The sequence below is a fragment of the Hippocampus bargibanti genome, linkage group LG02, assembly GCF_051943395.1.
Source record: "Hippocampus bargibanti isolate YZ-2025 linkage group LG02, ASM5194339v1, whole genome shotgun sequence".
In the NCBI taxonomy this organism is placed as follows: Eukaryota; Metazoa; Chordata; class Actinopteri; order Syngnathiformes; family Syngnathidae; genus Hippocampus; species Hippocampus bargibanti.
In genome coordinates this window covers 18,764,327-18,788,536 of record NC_142735.1, presented here as the reverse complement: position 1 = coordinate 18,788,536, position 24,210 = coordinate 18,764,327, and the positions used below count along the sequence as shown (strand labels likewise).

The window sequence follows — 24,210 nt, the reverse complement described above, 5'->3', positions numbered from 1 at the left end:
AAAATCTCCTTCATACGAACAAACATGAAACAGCGCAACCACGAGGCTTTGGAGAAGAATAAGCATCGATTTCCTTCCAGTTGGAGGGGGCCCAAGTATTTGTGTACAAACAATGTTTTCCCATAAGATATTGCGTGTCGGAACAATTGCAGTGTAGATAACAGAAAACAAGCAGCAGGGTAGGTCCTGAGGAAACGTTTATTCTTTTTTTTTTTCATTTCCGACCATCAACTGAAGAAAGACAAATTCATGCACCCCCACGTAAACATTCACTCTTCACAATCTTCTCGATATTTTACAGTGCTAAAGAGTATACGGTATTTGCAAGTAACAACAATTTGAGAGGAAAGCTGACGTTCTACACTAGGAGACATTTTCAGAAATAAAAGCAACACTGATTGTTTTTTTTTGTCCAAAGCTATCAACTGTCGCGCAGATGCTCTCACAGCAATAGTTCTAGGAATATACTGTGTGTGTGCGCACACAGGAAGTGAGGGCCCTGACGTTAATCCTCTACAGCAGTCGGTTTCCATTGTTTTTCTGCTCATTGTATCATGGCGGCATCTTGTCCATCCATTGGCTCGATGGCAATGTCCGTTCTGTGATCAGATGGGGATGGTAAGGATTTCTGGAGTCCACATCAAGGTACTATAATTGTTAAGCTGCCTCTACATTAAACCTTTTACCACGTGTCTTCTATTATCATGTAGTTATTTGTTTTGCTGTCTACAATACTAGACTCTTGAAGCTGCAGGTGTTTAGACACAAATGGTGCAGCAAACAGGTACATTCACTGCATCTTACTGATTCACCTATGAAACTTCTTCTGTGTCTCTATTAGAAATTCTGTTTATTATCTAAACTTGATGGGCAAACGAGAATTACTTTTCTGTACTTGGTTACAAAACACTATTGCTTTATCCATCTAATGTTGATGCTATGTTCCCAATTATTTGTGTGACAGAAGAAACCTGGACCTGTATGATTGTTACAAACATGAGCTAGACTCGAGGGACGGATACACAGAATGTTGGGCTGTTGTTGCACAGACTATAAACAGAACTGAAAATGGACACTGTAGCATAACACACTACACCTATGATGATGACCTCACCTGAACTAAAGAGGCCTTTAGTCCAATTGGCTGTGATTCAGAAAATACATAAGCACACAAGAGAAAAGGGATAAAACAACCCATCGCGGGCATCACAATACGACATGGAAGTGTTTGCCTTCAGCCCAGGTTAACTTACACTTCTGCCATACGCAGCATTGGAGGGTGAAAAGAAAAACAGTCAATGAAATGCAATGTATATGGATCTTTTAAAAAGGGTAAGAACGAAACTTAGCTCACCTGCTGGCTTGGGGGACATCAGCGTCAATGGTAGATCGACCGTGACGTCACTAGAAAACAAGTCCGGTAACGTTAGTAAGAAGGCATATGTATTTATTTGTGTTAAGCAGATTCCTTACTTACAGACAGTGTATTGTCAGTGTTCAAATACCTGACATGTTTCGGCGACTACTTCCGCCTTCGTCAGAGTGTCACGGATGTTGCTGTGACGCGCCATTTTCAGCTGGTGTTGCTATGAGGGCGTGACCTACCTGTCAGAACTGACAGGCAAGCCACGCCCCCCGCTGTCCGCTCGTCCCTCCAGGATGCTGCTCCAGGTAGTAGAGAGCATGTAAGCTCCCTCATCCCTGTTGATGGTCCTTGGTCCTCGCTTTCGGATTTCAATGGCCTCCCTGATCCAGCGCTGATGTTTGTTGTCTTCGGTGCGGATGACTCTGGCCTTCAGTCAGTCAGTTCTGACAGGTAGGTCACGCCCTCATAGCAACACCAGCTGAAAATGGCGCGTCACAGCAACATCCGTGACACTCTGACGAAGGCGGAAGTAGTCGCCGAAACATGTCAGGTATTTGAACACCGACAATACACTGTCTGTAAGTAAGGAATCTGCTTAACATTAGTTATCAAGTAGACAGGATGAATTTAGTACAACGATGTATTTATTTGTGTTAAGAAAAGAATCAGAGTTGTATGTACCTCGATGTAAGGCCACCCAGAAGGCTTTTTTGGAAACAAACAATAAAGTCAACCTTGGTTTTCACAGTGGGGCAGAGCCTTAATCAATTGACATGACAAATGAAAAAATCATACCCTCCTCCAGACACCATTAAGTTGACTTTGACTTTGTACGACACGAGAATTCCTTGCATCTCTTTATTATCTCGACTCCTGTGGGAAGACGGAAATAGTTGACCTCTTACACCTCGAGGATTTGCTCTTAAGACTCGATAAGTGGATGACACAACATGGTGTTGTATCTCCGCCACCCAATAAGAGGATGAAAAGACTGTCCTGAGCTCAGCGTAAGCCATCCGCCCAAAACTCTTACAAGGTAGTGGAGGCCAGGTTTGTGTCCTCGTCTTTCAGCCGCCCGTCCACTGACAGTCCTCGCTTCTCTTTGTTGTTGGCCAACAGTGGGGTCACTTGGAAGGTTTTCTCAAATGTGGAGTTGGCGTTAATTGTCTCCCTGTGGTTTAAAAAAATGGAATTCAGTGTGAGAAGATAGAAACAATGTTTCCCTTTTATGGCAATGATCGATTGTCCGCACAAGCTTTTACCCAAACTCCTCTGTGCAGACGGGTTTCGTGTAAGTGTCGGAGGAATACAGCACCACATTTGTCAGCTGCTCGACTAAAGGAAAACAAAACAAAACATCAATTTATTGGTATTGCACTTGTTCTTTCTTGCTTTTTCCTTCAAGGATCATATTCAGTTTTATTTAACCGCAATTTAGCCCGGAAAGGCAGTCGAGAATAAATTATCCTTTGGGACCTGGCTGCAGAGTAATACAAAGACAAAGCAAACATGAAAACAAATTAAAATATTTGTGCACTAAACTGCACGATGCAATACAGTGATGTTTATGTGACACGGTAGCATGTGGTAATTTCAGAAAGAAGAAGAAAGAATAGCATTGATAAATTCTTTATGCTCACCTATAATTTGTATTTTCTTCACCACTTTTGTGGTTTCGTTGTTGATTTTTACGCTAACAGTGATGGGATCGCCATGGTAATAGACCTGTAAAGAGGGACGCGACCCGATTAATTTACACCCTCGATTGAATGGGACCATCAAAATTATTTTCTGCCACCTCTTTGTCGAGCGTGGCTTCCATGTGGATGGGTTTGTCTGACATCATGAACTGCTTGGTGATGTCCGCCTTTGGTCCGGCGTTGTTTTTGGTTGGTGCAAACTGGATTTTTCGAATCATCAGGCGACAAGTATCCCTAAGGCAGACATGTTTATCATGAAATTAACATGACCACTGTCTTGATTGGGGAAACACAGGAGAGCGCACGTACTTCTTCTCAATGGTTTCGTTAGCGCTGTTTGCTTCGTTGGCGATGTACGCTTTGACCTCAAAGTCCACCCCGCAAGCCTGCAGAGGGAGGGTATCGGAATAAAATTTCAAGTGAAGGTGGTGGGAAACAAAGGCGTCAACTGCAGTACCTTGCCAGCATCATTCGGCCCAGGTTGTAAGGAAACTGAGCAGGGGAGATTCGTTGGCATCTGAGACCCAAAGAAACAAGACATTTGAAAGATGATGAAGAAATCGAGTTGCGATTGTGTCCTGAGAAGAAAAGAAGATGCACCATCACCTGGAATGCAAAGGGACATCCTTGCTCTCCGACTTTCTTCAGGAGGGATTCCTGCATGGGTGACTTTGTTGCATTGCCATCTGTGGCTGGATACACCTGAATGCGATTTATCCAGATATCTTTCCTGCAGGACAGCCCGATCACATCCAAATCCTCACTTCCGTAGCGGAAGGCACAAGCAAGGTATACGAAGACTACAAAAGAGAGAAACAAACAATCGAGAACGCTGCTTCTGGCCACCTTTGCCAGTCGGACTGGTGATCATCAAGTACCTTTTTTTCCACCAAGCCCGGAGGGATCCACTTTAACAACTCCATCTTGAATTGAGAAAGGATCAACCTACATTAGGCACCATGGATACAAAAAAAAAAAAATACACAATACATGCCAGGAAAGGCTGAACTTTGCTACCCACCGACCACTTCCACTGAATCCACATTGTCCACAAAGTCTCTCTTCCCTAAGTACAAGGCAATCTGAGGGAAACAGAAAAGCAAACATTTCATAGTTCCTCCTCCACCAAGTCATGAGACTTTTAGGGTTATTTTAAGGAGCTGGAAAAAGCACCAACGGCACGCCTATCCCCAAGAGTGCTCCGTAATAACAATCTGACAGTGGCCACTTACGTGTCCGTTGCCGCTGGTCTTCTTGAAAACTCTGTAGCAGAAGGAAACAGACTGTCATTCTAACCCACATTTACAAAGACCAATGCGGTCCCCTCAATCATTTGGTTCAACGTCATTATGCAGAGCTGTCCTATTTTACCCCTTTCATGCACCATATAACCTAATAACTTGAAAAACTGTCCACTGACGTAAACACTGTCCTTGAACGGGTTCATAAAAGTTGAACTAGTATTTTTTTCATCTACATTGCCTCTTCTATTAAATAACATAACCTCACCGGACAATCCTCGAGCAAAGACTTAATCCTCAACGTTCTTCTCATCTGTTGTGTGGCGTATAATCGAGTTAAAACTTTTCAAGTTGTTTTGTAAACAGGCCCTGCGAGATCAATGAAATTGGCACAATCCACCCTAATCGGAATTTATTCATGTACGATAGTGCCAAGGCGTTAGATAGGCTACATGGCAAGGGTGTTTCGTCCGCGAGCAAATCCGCAAGTGTCTGATTCGATTCCCGCATAATTGCCGCGGCACTCACGAGTCAACATGTTGACTCCTTCCCCCAAGCCATTAACTCTCTGAACAGTAGCTCAAATGGAACTGTATGATGATACTGATGATACTTGTGCAGCGTGCTCTACCGGAAACAAATTCCTTGTGTGTTATACATACTTGGCAATAAAGATGTTTTTGATTCTGATTCTGATTTGGTGATCTGAAAACTGATTAAGCAGACTTTGTTTGTTTTCCAACCTTTTGACAGATGTCGTACCGGACACAGACATAGCATCATCATGTTGTATTTTAATAAAGATGACAAAAGCCACAGCTGCAGCATATCGACTTGAGTCAGGATCCAAATGAATCGAACAATCATTGCATTTTAACTTCATGACGTCCTCGAAATAAGTTTTGTGGAGCGATGCACACCACTAAGTTCCTTAAATTTAACAGGATTCATTATTAAATTGGTTAAAATGTCTTGAAAAAATGCAATATATTATTACAAACAGAATTATGACCATGCTGGATTAGACAATTCTATTCTCAAAATACACTGTACTTACTTTGACATGTTGAAGGTGAAAAACAAACACAGTCTGCACATGGAGGGAAAAAACAATAAAGTCAACGATTTTTCTCTATCCCCCACATCATGAAAATGACTTCATCTAAGAACATTAAATGAAGAAAAAAACACCTCACGCACCACTGTCAGACTTCTCCTCCGTAGCGAGACTGTTAGCTGTGCGCCGCCGTGCGAGTGTGTCGGTCAGTCCCTCCCCATCGGCTTTATAGTTTGACCTCTGACCTCAGCAGCCTTCTTGTCATCTTAAAACAGTTTTAAGGGGCGGTTGTTTTCGACTCAATCTGATTAATTTATTACAACACGCCGTTTTTTGGTGCTCGCAGGGTGTAAAAATAATTTACGAGTTATCTGACTTCCAAAGAAAAAGCCCACGGCCTTCCCTCTGGTGAACAGCCATGTCGTCTTCTTAAGATAGGTTGGCTGCTCGGTTTATTTTCTGCAGCCTTAATTGTTCTGCCGAATTCCATGGCACATGGAATTCTAATAATGACATTTATTGATGGATTTAAAAGTACTCAGAGAATGTAACCTTCAAAGATTGTTTTGTGAATAGGATAAAGGTATTAGTTGGATTTAGTCATTCTGGCACCCAAAGTGACAGATGGCCCCTTGATGGAGCCGTCGACAATCTGCGGCCGCATTAAACCCTTGTGCACTGCTGTTAAAACGACACTCTGCAACTCGGAGAATTCCCTTTGCCAATTAGTGCCACAATTGATGGTGTTTGACGTTTATTCCGGGGAAATCGAAAAGCCACAATGTAAATAAAACACAATTATGTTGAGTGTTGAAAGTCATATTTCAATTTCTTCTTCTTCTTCTTCTTCTTCTTCTTCTTCTTCTTCTTCTTCTTCTTCTTCTTCTTCTTCTTCTTCTTCTTCTTCTTCTTCTTCTTCTTCTTCTTCTTCTTCTTCTTATTCTTCTTCTTCTTCTTATTATTATTATTATTATTATTATTATCTAGAATCCAGATAATCTAAATCATCTAGATTCTAGAATCTAGAATTCTAGATGATACCATGTCTAGTGATGTCATCGTCAGGGTGGGTATCACCAACGGCCACATTCACCTCTTGTGATCCACCCAAGTGTCAACTGTGCTACCTGGCACAAGGCCACTGGGGTAAATCTGTAGGCGGATCGGTGCTGGATTTTCACACTTCTTCACGGCAAGTGTAATGGATTGATTAATGAGTGAGGTGGATTCTGCGGAAGATTTTGACACCTTTAGAGATGAAGACAAGCAAAACGCTGGGCTCCTTTCTCCCGATGTGCAGTGGCAAAGTTTGAATTGTTGCTTTAAGTGAGCTAGGCGCAGTGGGCAGTGTCATTTTAACTGTTGAATGGATAGACTTGACGATATATACGGTCTGAATCTTCAAGCCAATGGATACTTTGCATTTTGATGAAAAGCAGAAATAATTTCACAAAGCTGTCGGTGATGTATTCATTTTGGCTCCGAAATATGGAAACCCTTTGAAAACAAGAGATGCCCCCACTTTGCAGACATGAGGCAAAGCAAAATTTGATGACAATCTGGAGTTCACCTCAGGAGACATTTCCAACAGACATGCCGTTACCCTAACTTAACATCAATCATTTCCAAGTTATGTCAGTTATATTGGGAAAGCTGTTTTTTTTTCAAAATAAGAGAATACAGTGAGACTTTGGCTTACGAACTTAATCGGTTCCCAGACGGAGTGTATAAGGCGAAAAGTGTGTATCCCAAAAATGTTTTTCCTAACGGAAACCGTTAAAATGAGAATAATTCGTTCCCAGGTGTCCATAAAAGCGTCTTTACCCCAGTGGATCAGGGATATCATGGTGGAATGTGCACGTCGACTACAAGCTAAATTTTGAAAGCAAACATGCAGCTGTAGCATCCATTGATGAAAAGAGATTGTCTCACATCTCCTGTCCCACATAAATCCGCTCTTTTCTTCTTGTCACGGTCAGCGACAAGCTCCTCGATGTCATCTACATGGCACACTCGCGATCCCAGAAAGCAACAAACTTACGCGATCGCGGCTAACAATCACCTCGGGCGAAGCAAACTCTTGTGCTGGCAAGTCCAAGATACTGGCGAGGCGCAAGGCGTCGTAATCATGTCACTGGTGAGGTGACAGCGACTCGTTGAAGTGTCCCAGTATCGGTGATTAGGGTATCAACACGCACACCTCGTTCGTGTTTCTCAATGATCTCCTTCTTCTCCTCGACTGTAATTTTGTTTTGTGTCTTCTTAGGCTGGCGGAGGTCGGGAGCGGCGGCCCCGCCCCAGCTGTCAACTCCCACGTGACAATTTCGGTGTCGTTAGTCACGTGAAAGCATCGACTAAATAACGCCTTTGTGTAAAGCTTTTAGGCGAAGGATGTTAGCAATTGTGGACTTAGCATACCGGGCTCTTTATTTGTAGAATGGTAGTAAGTTACTCTCAGGGAAATGACACACAGCGTGGAAGATGTGTCAGGCTGAGATTCACATGACAGCCGCGGTGAGCACATGTGATGCCACAAACGCACACCTCGTTCGTGTTTATCAATTATCTCCTTCTTCTCCTCGACTGTTATTTTGTTTTGTGTCTTATTCGGCTGAACACAAGCCTGTGGTGGGATCTTTTTCGGTCCCATAACGGCAAAAGTATCGTTGAAGACGATCAACGTATGCACTCATAGAAAGGGGGTGTGGAAAGGTAGGCCGGCTGGGACGCTGTGATTTTGTGTTCTTCTGCCGAAGATTACTCCGCCAGCCGTGGTGGGGGGTGTGTATCGCGAAAATAGTGCGTATGCCAAGGTTCATAAATGTAACGTTCGTAAACCGAAAAGTTCGTAAGGCAAGGTGTTCGTAAACCGAGGCCCCACTGGATTTGTGTTCTAGAGCAGTGGTCCCCAACCTTTTTTGCGCGACGGACCGGTCTAATGTCAGACAATATTTTCACGGACCGGCGGATAAATACAACAAAATAAAATGATACGACAGCCATGGAAACTAGTTGTAGTAAGTTCATCCTGTCTCCTTGATATCTAACTTAAAACAGATTCTTTTCTTCCAGACAGTGTATTTTAGGTGTTTAATTACCTGAAACATGTCAGGTAATTGAAGACCTAAAATACACTGTCTGTAAGAAAAGAACCTGTTATAAGTTAGGCATGGAAACTGTTTTTTTTCTTTTAAATATATCAATAAACGTGAATCCATTGTGTATTTTTATACAACTTTATTAGCAGAGTACTGGTAACATCGCACCAAAAACATATGTAACAGTCTCTGCTCCTTAACGTTCTATGGTCACCATGGTAGTGTTTAAATGTGCCTTCCAAATAAGATACACCACAAAAACAAGTACAAAGCGCATGAAAAATACAACTCACTACAACTGAATCAGTGGGACCCCTGAGCTTGTTTCTCTGCAACGAGACTGTCCCATCTAGGGATAATGGGAGACAATGACACCCGAAGTTTATTGCTTATGTCCAGTCTACTCCTTAGTTTTGTTTTGGTTTCTGTCACTGCAGAAAACCCCGCTTCACACAAATACAATTCGGAAACGGCAACAGGGTTTTCAGTGCTGTTGTGGCGATCTCGGAGTATTCTGCCATCACTTTAATCCAGAACGCCGGCAGAGTTGTTGTCTAAAACATACTTTTAAGTCCGCCATCATTTGCGAACTCCAGCAGTTGTTCTTCCTCTTGCACGGGCATGCTGGATTCATCTGGTTTGTTGACAAATGGGTTGCGGATCCATTCCTTGGCAGTTTGTGGGTCTTTTGTGGCTGGGAAGTAGCGCTCGGACTCTTTTAAAAGCAAAGACAGGTGCTCATGCATCAGTTGGGGGAATGAAGGCTCGGGCTCAGTCTCCAAAAACCTCGCCAATGTTTGAAACATGTCAAATACACTGCGATTCATGCGCCGTCCCCACAAATCCAGTTTGGCTTTAAATGCAGCTACTTTCCCAGCCAATTTGACAGACAGTTGTCATTTTCCCCTGAAGTGACAGATTGAGTTCATTGAGCAGGTTGAATATGTCGCACAAGTAAGTGAGCTTTGCAACCCGACCCATTCCTCGTCACGGAAATGTGCTGCAAGCGGTGACTTTTCATTTTTCAAAATGAAACATAGTTCGGACTCAGATAATAAATAAAACGGAAATGATGTAAATTATTTATTCTTTCTGCGCGGCACCAAATGACCCACGGACTGGTACCGGTCCGCGGCCCGGGGGGTTGGGGACCTCTGTTCTAGAGGATGGATAAATATTATGCAAGGTGTATCTTTTTAATACCATCCTCGCTGATGTTTTGCTTGAATTTGCTTTCCCTCGCTGTGCCTGCGCGAGGTCACATATGCAAGTTGACCTTTAATCCCCTTATGGTTAAGCCGTTGCTGTTTTAGGTTCACGCTTAATTTAGACGCTGAACTTTCCTGGGTGTTCCCAACACATTTCAGCCGTATGGAATGACCTTGTTTTCGTCAGGTCAATCTTCACCGTGCCGAACTTAGCTTGTAATATTTGTTACTATAACGGGAAACTATTCTGTTTTTGTGCTAAGATAATCAATCCCAATGTTGCATTTAAAGGACAACCAACATCTCTGGACAAGTAGTGTCCATAATTTGTAAAATGACTTCTACTGAGCGTATTTCACAAAGATTCCACCGCATATAGCTATATTTTACGTTTTAAGACTTGCGCTGAATATTCCGGAAGTCTTGTTTTTGAGTTGGTGACAAGTCCTCACCCTACGTCACTGAAGGAACGCCCCTCAGCGAGAAAGGACATACCTTGCATCACCTCAATGCATTTTGCAATACTTTGTTTGGTCTGAAAAATTCGTGTTGATCCGTGTTGATGGCGAAATTAGAAGGAAATCATAAATACCGCGATGGTGAATCCTTGTGTGTGGCACCGAGCATCTATTTGATATTCACTGACAAAAATTGTAAGGAATTAATCAGTCCGTTTCCACGGAGCTTTGTCGCCCTCTTCTGCCTCTTTTTGGTGCTACACCCCCCCCCCCCCCCAGATGACACACATTCGGTGCTACATTTCCCCCCTCAAAATGACACGGAATAAATTCCGTCCAAGCTCCATATAAGAAATTTATCAGCCTGTGTAAACGGGCTGATTCATTCCTCACAGGAGGTCGGTGGCCATTTTCTGCCTCTTTTTGGATGAGACATTTCCCCCCAATATTGCCTCAAAATGGCACGGAATAAATTCTTTAATCGATTGCAAACATGTATGCTTTCCTCTTCAGAACTATTTGAATCATATTCATAACTGGATGAGTAACAAGAAAGCATATTCTCCAAATCTGAAGCCATTGTTTTGATTCTCGAGCAAGGCAAGACGTCTTGCCGTGACACCACGAACATGGGAGCGGGACCTTCTGAAACTGGCTACTTCTGGTTTCAAATTTAAGTACTTTTTAGACACTTTAAGTCATTTTTATTGGTGTTTTGCATTTGACTAAAAATATCATACTGCGTGTTTTGGGTATTTTAGATGCTATAAAACATATTTCTGATGTCAGTTATGAAACAAAAAAGTGATGTCGGTTGTCCTTTAAGAGTATGCACACAGAGACAATCCGGTCATTTTCTCTGCCCCCCTCTCCAAACAACGTCTTATGAGACTGTCCTAGAACAATATCCTTATACCTGAGGTGTTTTTAGAAGTGGATTTGTCCCAGTAACAGCACTCAAAATGAGACAATCTCAAATTCGAGACCCCAAATTTTTGTGTGTGGTAAAAGTCGACATCTTAATCATATACAACTCCATTGAGACTCGCAACAACGATTTGACTGATATGCACTCTGGATTTTGAGGGTGTCCTTGAGTTCGTCTGGAGTTTGGACGAAGGAGTCTTTTCTAATGACCAGTTAGCGTAACACAATGAACATAGTTTGGATAAAACAATGTCTCATTTAAACCACAGAAATGTCGGTTTCCGCCGTACCAGTCTTTCCCACCCTTTCCAAGACTCAAACTAGCAAGCGACTAAATTACATCATATTTTGCCGCACAACGTTGACATATGGACTGATAAAGCACATGACATAGTGAAATTATTCCATTAAAAGACAATTTGCTCTTTGTAAAGCAAGTGCAGTTGGCCTTCCCTATTTTTATTCACATCGGGCATTCTGTGGGATGCTTGGGCGCACTTGTCATCTGAAGTCCCTTTTTTTTTAATGCCGTATAATCTTGCATCATGAAAATGCAGGAGAATGATTTGAAATCCATACAGGAAAATTGCAGTTATACAGCATTGTACAAAGTACAATTGAAAAGTATTCCAATAGATCATCTGATATGTCGCAGGAAATTATCCAACTTCACTTTTTAGGTAGGTTGCACTATAAACAAAACAATCACGGCACGTTGAACACACGATCATGCCTTGCCTATTTAGTTTTCCCGGGGCTGGTATTGGTGGTCACCACATTTCTGCTGAGTACAACACCAGTGTGAAAAGCAAATATGAAGGCAAGCAGCATCCCACTGAGTTCTGCAGTCGGACTAGCAAACAAGGAGGGGAACTAGGAGGGCTGAACGCACGTTCAATGTTCAAGGCGGGCAAAAAAATAACAACGTCACTCTTGATCATAACCATATGCTGGCTGCTGTTTTCCCCAAAAGTGAAAAGTAAAAAAAACAAATGAAATCCTTGAATGGTCAGTGAACAAAAGTGAGTGCTGGCCAGGCATCACATCTGCAGTCATTTAAAAAAATCTTTGAACATCAGGAAAGAGGCAGGGCCTGTGGCAGAGGAAGTAATCTGTTCTTTCACACCCTGCTGTGGTGAAGTTCAACTCCCCACTACGGTCTCTGTCATCTGGAATGTGGAGTCACCTCCTTCGTCTCTGCTCCGCTCCAAAGAGGTCGTCGTCTCTTCCTGTCTTCAATCGCCACCCCCTCTCCCCTACCGCCTACTCCGCCAGCACCCTGTTGAACCACTGGACGACCCGCCAGTGAGGACGTGACACTTGTGACACACGGCGGCATTAAATGTGAGATCCTAGGAAGAAGCCACATCTGACCAAACTATATCCAAATGGAATCTGGCTCTGGAAAACCAGGAGTACAGTCATCTGTTGAACATTTTGGAAGCTGTTCCTCTTCCCTTATATGGCAACAGAGCTGGGAAATCATTTGAATTAGTCTGGATTCTAGTTGTGTGCCTGGCCGTCTGCTTTTAGTGCTGACCGAGTTGCATCTGGGACGACGGGATTGCCGCTGCTCTTTTCTTGGGGAGAGTGAGCACTCTCTGTCTGTCTGTGTGTACAAGGCCTGGTTTGTTCTTTTCCTGTTTGCAAATGGGAGATTTTGTTTTGGGACAACAAGAGGAGGGGCTGTGTTTGTGGTTGGCTGTTTCTGCTGCTTTTCCATCGTCCTTGCGACTGGAATAGGCAAACACACACCTGGTAGCCAAGAAGCAGAACAGCCTCTATGCAAGAACGACTGGAGCTTCATCTGAACATCCATCATTTCTTTTTTTTGCCCTCCATTTTCCATGCAGCCAATGCTTTTGGGATCAAACATGGACCTGAGAAAAACTTTTTACTCTCGATGGGATTGACGCGATCCCAGGGTGATAGACTTTGAAGACGGTTTACTGCCAATACTCCTCTCCTCATGTGGATTTTCCTCTTTAGACTGCTTTTCAACATTGGTTGCCATGGCGATGGCAGCATGGTATCACCGTGACATCAGCCGTGTGCACGCAGAGGACTTACTGGCACGAGCCGGGAGGGATGGAAGCTTCCTGGTCAGAGACAGTGAATCTGTGCCGGAAGCCTATGCCTTGTGCCTCTTGTGAGTACATCGCACACTTAGAATTAACTGAATGGGCATCCCTAAAATGATGTGCAGGTATATGACGACGTCTCATTTTGACGTTCATGTACCTATCTTGATGAGATGTGGCTCAAAGGATTGGCTTGAACTTTAGACGGTTGTAGCAGGCAAAATCAGTAGCATCAACAATGTCCCCAATATGCTTTGCTGGCATGTGAGCAAACTTCGGTTGGACAAAATAAAAAGGTGGAGTCACTCACCATTTGTAGACTATGATGAAACCACATCTTAATTACATACTAGTCGAAGGACCTAGGATTCTCTCACATTCCATATCCAGTACAGGGAAAAAAAGGCCTCTCAATGGTGTAACTGGTATGATATTCACAAAGTTGTTAATTTGCAATCTTCGGCTTGCAAAGTAATCACCCATTTCGAGCATTGTAGTGTATTGTTAGATTTTTTTTTTTATAAATGCCTCAAATCCACAAGATGCCACTCAATCCCTGGCGATGGATATAGTAATTCTTGTCAAGGAATTATGTTGAAGTTATACACTATTTTAGATCTTAGTACGATAGTTAGGGATTTAGTTTATCCTTCGTTGTGTGTTTTTGCTTTTTTCAATGTTGCTGTGCCGATGACCATTTTGTGTTTGGGAGCCTTTTACTGAGTGAGTTGCTTGTTCTGTAGCCACAAAGGGACATAAGTTTTCTTGTGCCGGTCCCAAGCCTGGATAAATACAGAGGGTTGTGTCAGGAAGGGCATACGACGTAAAAGTTGGATCAAACCTCTAAAGATGGAGGACACTGATTTGCTGTGGCGACCCCTTGAAGGGAAAAGCCGAAAGGAAAAGAAGTGTGTTTTTGTTCAAGCTGTGTTGTATCAATTGAATATTTACCAATTACAATAATTTTAAAATCAATTTCCAAACCTTAAATGACATTTTGGGGGACAGGGGGGTCGTCGACGCTTGGTCCTTATCTGCTGGGTTTAATGTATTTGTTAGATTTGAAGCATGAACAGAGTATACAAATTCCAGTTCAAACACTCACTTGTGTTTACAAAGTCAAGGTCAATGGGTAACATTATTACAGGTTGAGGTTGGCTGTTGAACTTGAGCGGTCTTGGCATGGCGTTAACTAGCCAAAACAACTCGCCTGAATTGCGACTGACTCAAGTGTGAATCCGGGCAAAATGGTGGTATAGTGTCAGGGACTCAAACGATTTTAGAAATGTATGTTTTGAAAAACATTTCCAAAATGTTGATATACTTGATCATTCATTCCAATAAAAACGGCCATGTTCGCACAAACAAGGTTGACCTGCTAACTGAAGTGTGTGTGCCCTTTATTTTTCATTATATTTTGAACTAGTATTATTCTGTTGTACCTGACATTCACAGATTTTTGAACACATGACACGAGCCACATAAAACCCCTCGACTTTAAAAGACAAACTAGTTATACACTGACCCCAATTACCAAATAATTCAGACTTCACTCATATGACAACAGAAAGACCGTCACTGTCAACATCAGACACTTTAAAACATTGGCAAAAGATTGCCCTTTTCCCATCATACTGCTTTTTTCTTCCCTTGGGCCCCTTGGAGGAGGGCGGGAGCTCCAGTGACCACACTATGCTGACTGGTCCTCGGCCTACGCCAGACGCATTCCTGAAAACTGAGCCGGTCCGCCTGAACCGTTCCCCTGTCCCACCTCCCAGACCACCACCCTACTTTCCCCTTGTATTCCCTCATTTTGATAATTTGGGGGATTGAATCGCCCCAAAGAAATGAAATAGTCCAGATCTGCCAGGAAGATTAGCATTTAACAATGTGTTTGTGACTGAAGTGGTCGTTTCCAGTGGTGTGGAACGCCATTGCGTCATAATGAATGGAGATAACTTCACTTATGAAGCTAACAAAGGCACCCATACATTTCAGACATGGATTTGATCATAACATAACATTTTTACAAAAAAAAAAAAACATCATCAGATATTGATATTGTTGTTATCTGATGTCCAAATAAAATATATTAATATTCATCCCCCGTAAACTACTGTAATAATAAACTCATTAAAGACTGACCGTGGTAATCAAACCCTAGCATGATTTATAGACAGCCTTTTTTCTTCCACATTGATTCGTGTTTGTTATGGCGGGTTACCCGCAAATTGTGAAAATGCACATTATAACATAGAGAAACCATATAAATTCCCTTCCTGGTTTACATAGATATTTGAAGAAGTAAAGAGGCAAAGTGTGCACGTAGTTTATTCGGCACACTATTAAAATCCACTTGGGAAATTCTAACAAATTATGTGAAACGCTATAGTCTTACCTAAATTAACATCGCTGTCACAGGAATACTAAACTTTCACAAAATTGCTACTTTGGTGCACACAGATCAGTGACACACACAGAGCACATTCACCCTTTTTTTCTCCATTAGTCAACTTTGTTTTCAATGAGGTTGGCTATTTCCAAAATTGTTTTTCACTGCTTCATGACATCTGATCTTAATTGTTTTTCTTTGTTTTGTACTTCTTTAGGTTTCAGCGGCATGTTCATACATATCGCATTCTCCCTGATGCAGATGGCCTCCTTGCGGTCCAGGTGGGTGACATTTTTTGCCTCGCTCTCATGATATCTCCACCCCCGAAGCGTACCTAATCCTCAGTTTTGAATGTGGGGCGAATAATATGTACTCATAAAACAATGGTCCGTTACGTCTTTTGTAAGGAGAACAGGAACACATTTGTGTTTCCTGTCTGTGTGGCCTCGCTGTTGCACCGTTGTTTCAATGGCATCTCCACTGAGTGGCTGCATGCTTGTCGGATGAGCTCAGCAGCTCAGTGAAGACTTGTTTTCATGTGTCACAGATTCTACCCCACACGAGGTCCACGACTGGGTGGGTGTATGTGCTTATGGATTGTTGTTGTTGTACAGCACTGTGCATAACATAATGTGCCTATTGGTAAATTCTGGGGCTTTTGTTCAAAAATAACCCTTTTACAGACAAACACATTTTTAAGAAAATCCCTGGCAGCTATTTCTCTGACGACTAAAAACTTGGTTGCTGGTTCACTTTTTCCATTCCCATCAATACAAAACTCCCAGACACATTTCCTCCCTCCCTGATTTTGTTCCTTTAACTCACAAGTCGCATGCACTCCCCACCCGGTAGTGATTGACTGAGATATTTTGGGCCTGGTCTCGTATTACACTTCAAATCTGTTTTCATTGTGATTCAATGTGTTTCAAGAGATCTTTGTGGTACAGCATACTATTTGTAGCAAGACCGCTCAGACCAAAGATCAATTTCCTTTCGCAACAAAAAGGAGCAGATGAGTAGAAAAAAAGGTCTGCTATTATGGTTTCATATTCTGACTTTTTTCATCTGACTTGGTGTTGCAATTCCACATTTACCACAATGGAAACGATATCTGCTCAATAGCAACACGGTGTACAGATGGTTTACACTTTTGCCACACCGTCAGCAGTCGTCACGATTCATTGCGTTTGCACATACGTACAATGTGACTAAAGAAAAACTCAGGATAATTAATGACAGGCATGGACTATGACGACGTTTGTCTACGTTTGTATGTCAGCAGACCACACAAGGAGTGCAGGTCAACTGTTTCGGGACACTGGAGGACCTTGTTATGGGATACCAACACCCACATAAAGGGTTGGTCAGCCCTTTGCTTTACCCGGTGCCCCGTGATGCCGATACTGGGGATGAAAGCTCAGGTTGGTAGTTGAGATTTCAACGCCTTGCCGCTGCTACAATCAATCACGTATAATACAGACCCAATCAACAAAATCTAATGTTCATATACAACAAAATCTAATTTTCATATACATCATTTTATAGTTTAATGTTGAAAGAAACTACAGACGTCCAAATAATGAAATGTAGGACACGCAGCGAATTATTCCAATTTCTCCCATGTATGTGTGCGCAGATGACGAGAAGACACCTCAAACTGTCGCCTCTGTCAGCACGGTCACCTTCACGTCACCTCCGGCAAAACCAGACACCCATACTTTTTTCCTGAATAAGTTGCAGGAACTCAACACATCCAGGTCTGCTCCCCTACCCAATCCCCAATCTTGTTTCTTTCACTTCATCATGTGTAAAATGAAATGGAATTGAATGAAATGCCATATAGGTTCAAAATAACATTCGTTTCTCACACGTACAAAACAAAATAACAACAAAAAACTCAGATACTTAAAAACACTCACACACAAGAAAAAAAAACACTAAAGTCAAGAAAGAGTCACTAATGTGGAAAAAAAGAAACTATCTCCTGTATGCCCAAAAACCTCACCAAAAACCTCACTGACCAGACCTTCCCACAACAACAAAAGAAAAACACTCTCATGCGAAGAAGCACCAAAAATAGATATCACCAACACCAAAATCTCTCTTTGAACCCCCAACCCCCCAAATACTTGCTTATCTTAAAATCCTCTGACAAAACAATCCCATCCTCATCAAAATTCTCTCACACACATAAAAGATATTTTCTCACCATGCACCTTCCTGCTAAAAAAAAAAAAAAAAAAACCTCAGAGACAGGGTAAAAAAGCAATTTGTGTGGGAGGTAATAGTTATTTTATGCCAACATGGCATCCCAAAGCATAGGTGTTGCACACATCGTGTAACGACTCTTGCCATGTTTTCCAGTACCGCCAGTGATGTGATCAGACTTCTCAACGACTATCTCTTCAGCCAGCTTCCCCTGGACATTGAGGACGTACATAAAGGGGTGACCAGCCTCTCTCACCTCAGGCGGACACTGGGTGTTGCCTGCCAGGGCCTTAACAGGTCAGTTGCATATAAATGTGTGACAAATTGCATTGCCCTCCCTCTCTTGGGGTCTTTGTTTTTGTTTGTTTTATTTAGCCAGAATGGTCATGGTGAGAAAAATAATTTTTATGTGTGAGAGAAATTTGATTAGGATAAGATTTTTTTTTATATCATAAACAAGGGCACATTTACTAAAGAGGTGTTCTCCATCTTGTACCTCTGCAAAGACAATTATGCTCAGTTTCATTCGCACTGACATCCAGGTGCTAATGTTACAACACGGTTAAACTGAGGATTTACAGAGCATCACTTTTTTTTGCCATTTTATTTGACACACTTGATGTTTTAGTTTGGATTGTGTTTAATACATGTGCAATTAAAATAAATCATGTCATTTTGGAGAGCCATGTGTAGAAAAAATATTTAATTTTACAGGAGGGCTGTAAAATGTGAAGATGCGCTGCACTATTATTATTGTAGTAATAATACCGGTCTGTTCCGCAGTGAGATTGACCTAACGCTTTCAAGTCTAGAAACCCTGGCCAAGGTTTTTGACCATCCTAGCTGCTCTTTATCAAACACAAAATCTCAGGTACAGTATGGTAACCCATCCCAGAGTCTGACTTTTTGCCATTTCGGGACCTTTCTATCTCACTAACTGTGGCGTCTGCGTGTAACAAGGGCCCCGAGATGGAAATGGACACCTTACTGTGTAAAATCTCTGCGTTGGTCAGCCTCCTTTCATCTTTGGAGAAAAAGGTTTGCTCTTTTTGATGTGTTACCACTGACGGATAACAAAAACAACATAATGCTGTTGAATCAAACCGCGGACCTTTTGTGATTTTACTTAGGTACTCAAGGCTCTCCAAGATGCAGTTACCAATCACAACCTAGCACCGCAGCCAAATCCGCCTGCTGTGGAACCAGCGCACCCCGTTCCGACTTCGACCAAGAGCCTTGGATGTCGTCAATTGCCAGTCCATTCCTTTCAGGTAACCTGCACAAGCATTTGTTTATGTACATGATGAATAGTCAATATTCTTGATATCTTGGTTAAGGTCCACATCTTAGTAAGCTCTTGTCCTCACCAGTTCACCTGGACAATTCAGCTGAGTAGTAGAATGACTATGTCTTACTTAAGGTTTAAATCCTTGACTAGTGCCACTTTTAGCCTACCAGAATGCAGATAAACCTTGCTAGTAAGCTTTGCTACTCTATGAACACTGTGAGGAAGGCATGTGTCACGCACTCATCACCTCTTCATCAATTAAATGTAGTACATGGCCAAACGATCCTTTGAGAATTTAATGGATTTCCCTCTTAAGTCAAAGTACAGGTACACTATTTGACCTCATTAATAGGAAAGCTTGCCCTTACTAGTAAGAGAAATATATTTTACAAGTAACGTAAAACCGTACGCCTGATAATAACTGTCTGTGGTCAGTATTCAGTGACTTTATAAATTAGATACAATACATTGTCCTTAAGATTGATACTAAAGATATAAAATAATGCTAAAATGGGTTTTTGTAAAACACTTTGAGAAAAATGAAGTTGGTTGTGCAGCACAGTTGTTTGCTAATCAGATTTAATTGTGTACTAGTAACCTCCCAAAAAAAAAATCCACTAGTAGTAGGGAGGGAAAAAAGCACTTTTAGTGGACAGTCATTCTACATTCATGTGCTGAATTTTGTTACAGCACTTGTGAGGAGAAGAAGGGCGCCAGTGTATGTGTCACCCTTCAGATGAATATCAAATAAATACTCAAGCAGCTTTCCCGAGCCACAGCAATTCCCAACACAGGGGCTGTTGTGTGCTCAGCAGTTTAACTGTGTCACTCAGCGTCATTTTCAAGTGTGACGAGGTTGCATAAAGTCAAAGTCAAAATCGGCTTTATTGTCAAATATGCTAATATGCATAACATACAGCAAAGATGAAATTACTGTCCTCTCGGATCAAGCATGCAAGGCACTTATAATGTTATAATAAAGCTGCAGTGTTGACAGAATGAGTGGCAGCAAATAAAGATGCTTGTGAAAATAAGCAGAAGAAGCAGATCTGGCATTTGTTAGGCACTGTTTAAGACTAATAAATATTATTAAACAAGTATGGCAAATGTGCTCTATGGCTGTCCACTACATTTCTTTTGAATTATTTTTATTATTGGTATTATACACTTTTTAGGACTTTTTTGATCCAAATAACATTTAATATGAGAAATACAGTAGTTTGATGAACAGATATTGTTTGTCTATACAGTAAAGTCTCGTTATATCGATATTCAAGGGAGTCCGAAAAAATATCGATATAACCGGGACTATCGATATATCCGACCCTGTTTGCATGTAATTTTCTCCGTGCGTGCATAGAAATAGTATCGATATAACCGGGACTATCGATATATCCGATATCGATATAACGAGACTTTACTGTATTTAGTTTTGCCATTACATTAATTTATTGTTATTGTCTTTAAATCAACTCATTAGACTTGCAACTATGTCAATTAACACCCGAACCAAAACTAAATACAGTAAAGTCTCGTTATATCGATATTCAAGGGAGTCCGAAAAAATATCGATATAACCGGGACTATCGATATATCCGACTCTGTTTGCATGTAATTTTCTCCGTGCGTGCATAGAAATAGTATCGATATAACCGGGACTATCGACATATCCGATATCGATATAACGAGACTTTACTGTATATCAATTATGGCGAGCCAAAGAGTTGATATAATTTTTGTAGGGAACGCAATCCAGTAAGAAGCGAGCCAACTGTGAATTGTGAAAATTGTGAAAAAAAAGAAAAAGTGGTTGTACTTGTGTAAAATCCCACAAGATGTCAGCAAAGCCCATAAAATGAAGAGAATCATACCCATAACAACGCATGTAATACAAGCAGCATGTACAGTACACAGCCATAAACCTACATAAGGGACTGTACACTGATTTGCTGTGGCGACCCCTTGAAGGGAAAGGCCGAAAGGAAAAGAAGATTCAGTAGTTATATTATCCAACATAAACAAACCTTCAACAGTAGGAAGTGGAATGAAATTAAAGGAAATTATGGTAATTAACATGTATCTCAAAAGCAAATGAACAAACACAAAATGACGAATAACATGTCAAACTGATTCACTGCATCTGTAAATGTGTTTGCGTTCCCAGGTAAAGATGCTGCGCTATGGCAGGCAGACCGTGTCTGTGGATGTGAATGTAGGTGTGCTCCTCTTTGATAGGAAGGCTTCCTCATTTGATATTGAACAGGTCTCGCATGACAGAGGTAAGCTCGAAATGAGTGCTCATGTGGAATTAGGGTGTTTGATAACTCATCGAATGGCTTATCTCCTTTTGTGTATCAGTCCTTCAGGTTGTCAAGTACCAGAGTAGTCCCGCCAAAGTACGTGTAGTCATCGACAGCCACCATAATGCACCACGAGAGATGATATTTGAAAGTACACGGGTAAATAATATTACTTGACTATGTATTAATTTATTGTTTGTTTGTTTTTTCTCAACTGTTTTTATTTCAAAACCCACAATTCAATTTTCTCTTTCAGAAAGGCGATGCCTTCTGCCAACTCATCCAGCTGATGAAAACGAGGCACTCCAAAATGAATGAACCTGACATCATCTCTGTTTTTGTCGGCACCTGGAATATGGGTAAATCCCTGGCCTCTTCTCACTACACACAGTTTCAATTTAAGACGTGTTGTCATCTGGGTTGTTTATTGTATTGTTTTGCATCCGCAGGCGGTTTCCCTCCTCCTCGCAGCCTGCAGTCGTGGGTCACCTGCTGTGGTTTGGGGCACACCCCTGACGAATCTACTGCGTCACTGCCTCATGACATTTATGCCTTGGGCACCCAGGAAAACCCCCAAGGGGAGAAGGAATGGACGGAACATATTAAAGCGACTCTCCGCAGCCACACACAGATTGAATTCAAACAAGTGTGTCATATTTTTCCTTTTTTCTTACATTCCAAAGTATATTTATATTCACATGCTTTTTTTAATATTAGTGTGCTACAAGCGTGCAAGCTAATGCTACAATATAGATTGATAGTCTTCTTTTCCTTTCGGCTTTTCCCTTGACGGGGTCGCCACAGCAAATCAGTGTCCTCCATCTTTAGAGGTTTGATTCACATTTTTGTTTTGGCCAAGCTTTTACGTCGGATGCCCTTCCTGACACAACCCTCTGTATTTTTCCGGGCTTGGGACCGGCACAAGAAGACTTATGTCCCTTTGTGGCTACAGAACAAGCAGCTCGCTCAGTAAAAGGCTCCCAAACACAAAATGGTCATCGGCACAGCAACATTCAAAAAAGCAAAAACTATACTCGCCATTTGATGACAATGCTCTGATCTTACCGTGAAATGGGCATCTCTTTCCCATAAGTGCAGCATCTTCAGATCACATTTCATAAAGTTCCTCTGAATTAAAATGGCGAACTAAATGTATTTATTTCCCTCAACACGAAGCTCCTTTTGTACTTTCTCTTGATAGTACAGTACACAAATACATGTACATGTATTTGCTATTAAGCCGTCACAAGCCAATCTTGGCGGTGGTTGTAATGTGGTGATTTTTCGTCTAGGTGGCAGTGCAGTCCCTTTGGAACATGCGCCTGGTTGTCTTCGTCAAGCAAGAGCACGACTGTCGCATCAGCCATGTGAGCACAGCCAGTGTGAAGACTGGCCTGGGCAACACTCTGGGTAAACTCCTTGCCGCCACTAATTCACATGTCCACATCATGGCAGAGACTGAATACAAGAATGAAAGAAAGCTTTTGATTTGTAATAGGGAACAAGGGAGCGGTGGGTGTGTCATTTCACTTCAATGGAACTTCTTTTGGGTTCGTCAACTGCCACCTGACGTCAGGAAGTGAAAAAGTTGTGAGGTACTTTTGTGAATTTGACCCTTCAGCTCCTTGTGAGTGAACAAGAAATTGTGGGAAAAAGTCCAGAAACACTAAACAAGCTGGAGCTTGAATTGCAAAGTTTAGAGAAGATCAAATGAAGTATTTAATATTTCACCTCCGATAGCCACATATTCACCTTTCCATCTAAGCTTAGCCATGATTTTCAGGCGGAACCAGAACTTTGTGGATATTCTTAGGCTGCTTTCACTTGGGGACAAACACCTTGGCTCATTTGACATCAGCCTGCGCTTCACTCATCTTTTCTGGTGTGGAGATCTCAACTACAGACTGGACCTGGATGTACAGGTGCTGCTGAAATCTGTACATATATTCTGTTTATATTTATATTTATATTCTATTCTATTTATAATTGTATTCTATTTATAATTGTATTTTATTTATTATTGTATCTATGCTTGTCTGTGACTGTAAGTGTCCTTGAGAGTTTTGAAAGGTGCTTGAAAAAAATGAAATGTATTATTATTATTATTATTATTATTATTATTATTATTATTATTATTAGATAGCCACCATATCTACACTAATTCAGCATATTTTACACTGCTCAGCTCTGACTGGTTTCCTTCTGATACAAAGGTCCCGGAAGGCATAACAATTGCAGACATTGACACTTTTTCACCAACAGGACATTCTGAAGCATGTATCTAAGAGGGAGTTTGAAGAGCTCATGTGTGCGGACCAGCTGACACGAGAGAGGCACAAGATGAAAGGCTTTCTTTATTTTAGTGAGTTTTAGTATTGTAGCATCTGAACATGTCACCTCCTTCTCGATTGCATGCTGGTAATTCAACTGAATTAGCAGACATTGTATTGCATGGTTTTCAAATGAAATACAGTAAAGTCTCGTTATATCGATATTCTAGGGAGTCCGAAAAATATCGATATAACCGGGACTATCGATATATCCGACCCTGCGCGCATGTAATTTTCTCCGTGCGTGCATAGAAATAGTATCGTAATAAGCGGGACTATCGATATAACCGATATCGATATAACGAGACTTTACTGTATCTACATTGTCTATTCCTTTCCACTGTTTCAACATTTATCATTATTTTTTTAAGAGGAAGAGAAGATTGCATTCCCACCCACCTATCGGTACGAAAGAGGCTCTCGAGACTGCTATCTATGGCAAAAGTACAAGACTTCGGGGGTGAGTAAGCGGAGTTGAGCTAAATAATTATTCCACTGAAAGAATTATGGGGGACAACAAAAAGTGTCCCTGCTAAAAACTTGATAAAGTCCTTTA

At 41.6% G+C, this 24,210-nt stretch overlaps 2 protein-coding genes across 7 annotated transcripts in view; one reads left to right on the top strand and one right to left on the bottom strand.

The window, feature by feature from the left end:
- The window catches only part of inppl1b (inositol polyphosphate phosphatase-like 1b), a 37,364-nt gene that overhangs the window by 1,817 nt on the left and 11,337 nt on the right, over nt 1–24,210 (top strand). The window contains exons 1-17 of one of the 5 annotated variants that reach the window (XM_088989806.1): nt 11,333–13,204; nt 15,746–15,809; nt 16,808–16,949; nt 17,165–17,285; nt 17,893–18,033; nt 18,520–18,607; nt 18,697–18,774; nt 18,867–19,007; nt 21,189–21,303; nt 21,383–21,483; nt 21,581–21,683; nt 21,774–21,970; nt 22,617–22,734; nt 22,823–22,919; nt 23,138–23,246; nt 23,587–23,686; nt 24,026–24,114. In XM_088989806.1, coding sequence (XP_088845932.1) covers nt 13,068–13,204; nt 15,746–15,809; nt 16,808–16,949; nt 17,165–17,285; nt 17,893–18,033; nt 18,520–18,607; nt 18,697–18,774; nt 18,867–19,007; nt 21,189–21,303; nt 21,383–21,483; nt 21,581–21,683; nt 21,774–21,970; nt 22,617–22,734; nt 22,823–22,919; nt 23,138–23,246; nt 23,587–23,686; nt 24,026–24,114 — 1,941 coding nt within the window. In that variant the 5' untranslated portion in view covers nt 11,333–13,067. Of the gene's footprint in view, nt 1–11,332; nt 13,205–15,745; nt 15,810–16,807; nt 16,950–17,164; nt 17,286–17,892; nt 18,034–18,519; nt 18,608–18,696; nt 18,775–18,866; nt 19,008–21,188; nt 21,304–21,382; nt 21,484–21,580; nt 21,684–21,773; nt 21,971–22,616; nt 22,735–22,822; nt 22,920–23,107; nt 23,247–23,586; nt 23,687–24,025; nt 24,115–24,210 lie in introns of those variants that run through there. The other 4 variants (XM_088989804.1, XM_088989805.1, XM_088989808.1 and 1 more) reach the window with 4 other exon arrangements.
- Nucleotides 185–5,602, bottom strand: arr3b (arrestin 3b, retinal (X-arrestin)). 2 transcript variants are annotated; one of them, XR_016114181.1, is made up of 17 exons: nt 5,508–5,602; nt 5,365–5,397; nt 4,299–4,329; nt 4,088–4,148; nt 3,945–3,989; nt 3,673–3,866; nt 3,524–3,583; nt 3,376–3,452; nt 3,165–3,300; nt 3,007–3,091; nt 2,629–2,701; nt 2,400–2,537; nt 2,162–2,239; nt 2,048–2,071; nt 1,355–1,404; nt 1,115–1,257; nt 185–599 (listed from the first exon to the last, which is right to left on the bottom strand). XR_016114181.1 is itself a non-coding variant. In XM_088989810.1 (16 exons), the coding sequence occupies exons 2-16, from the start codon at nt 5,370–5,372 to the stop codon at nt 553–555; spliced, it is 1,107 nt and encodes a 368-aa protein (XP_088845936.1). In that variant the 5' UTR covers nt 5,373–5,397; nt 5,508–5,602; the 3' UTR covers nt 185–552. The 2 variants fall into 2 exon arrangements, 1 of the variants encoding a protein (XP_088845936.1); XM_088989810.1 differs by lacking the exon at nt 1,115–1,257.

Coding starts and splice junctions, on each gene's coding strand:
- arr3b (XM_088989810.1), bottom strand. Junction 3,301..3,375: donor AACGAAACCATTGAGAAGAA/GTACGTGCGCTC, acceptor TGTCTGCCTTAG/GGATACTTGTCGCCTGATGA. Junction 1,405..2,047: donor CTGGGTGGCCTTACATCGAG/GTACATACAACT, acceptor CTTGTTTTCTAG/TGACGTCACGGTCGATCTAC.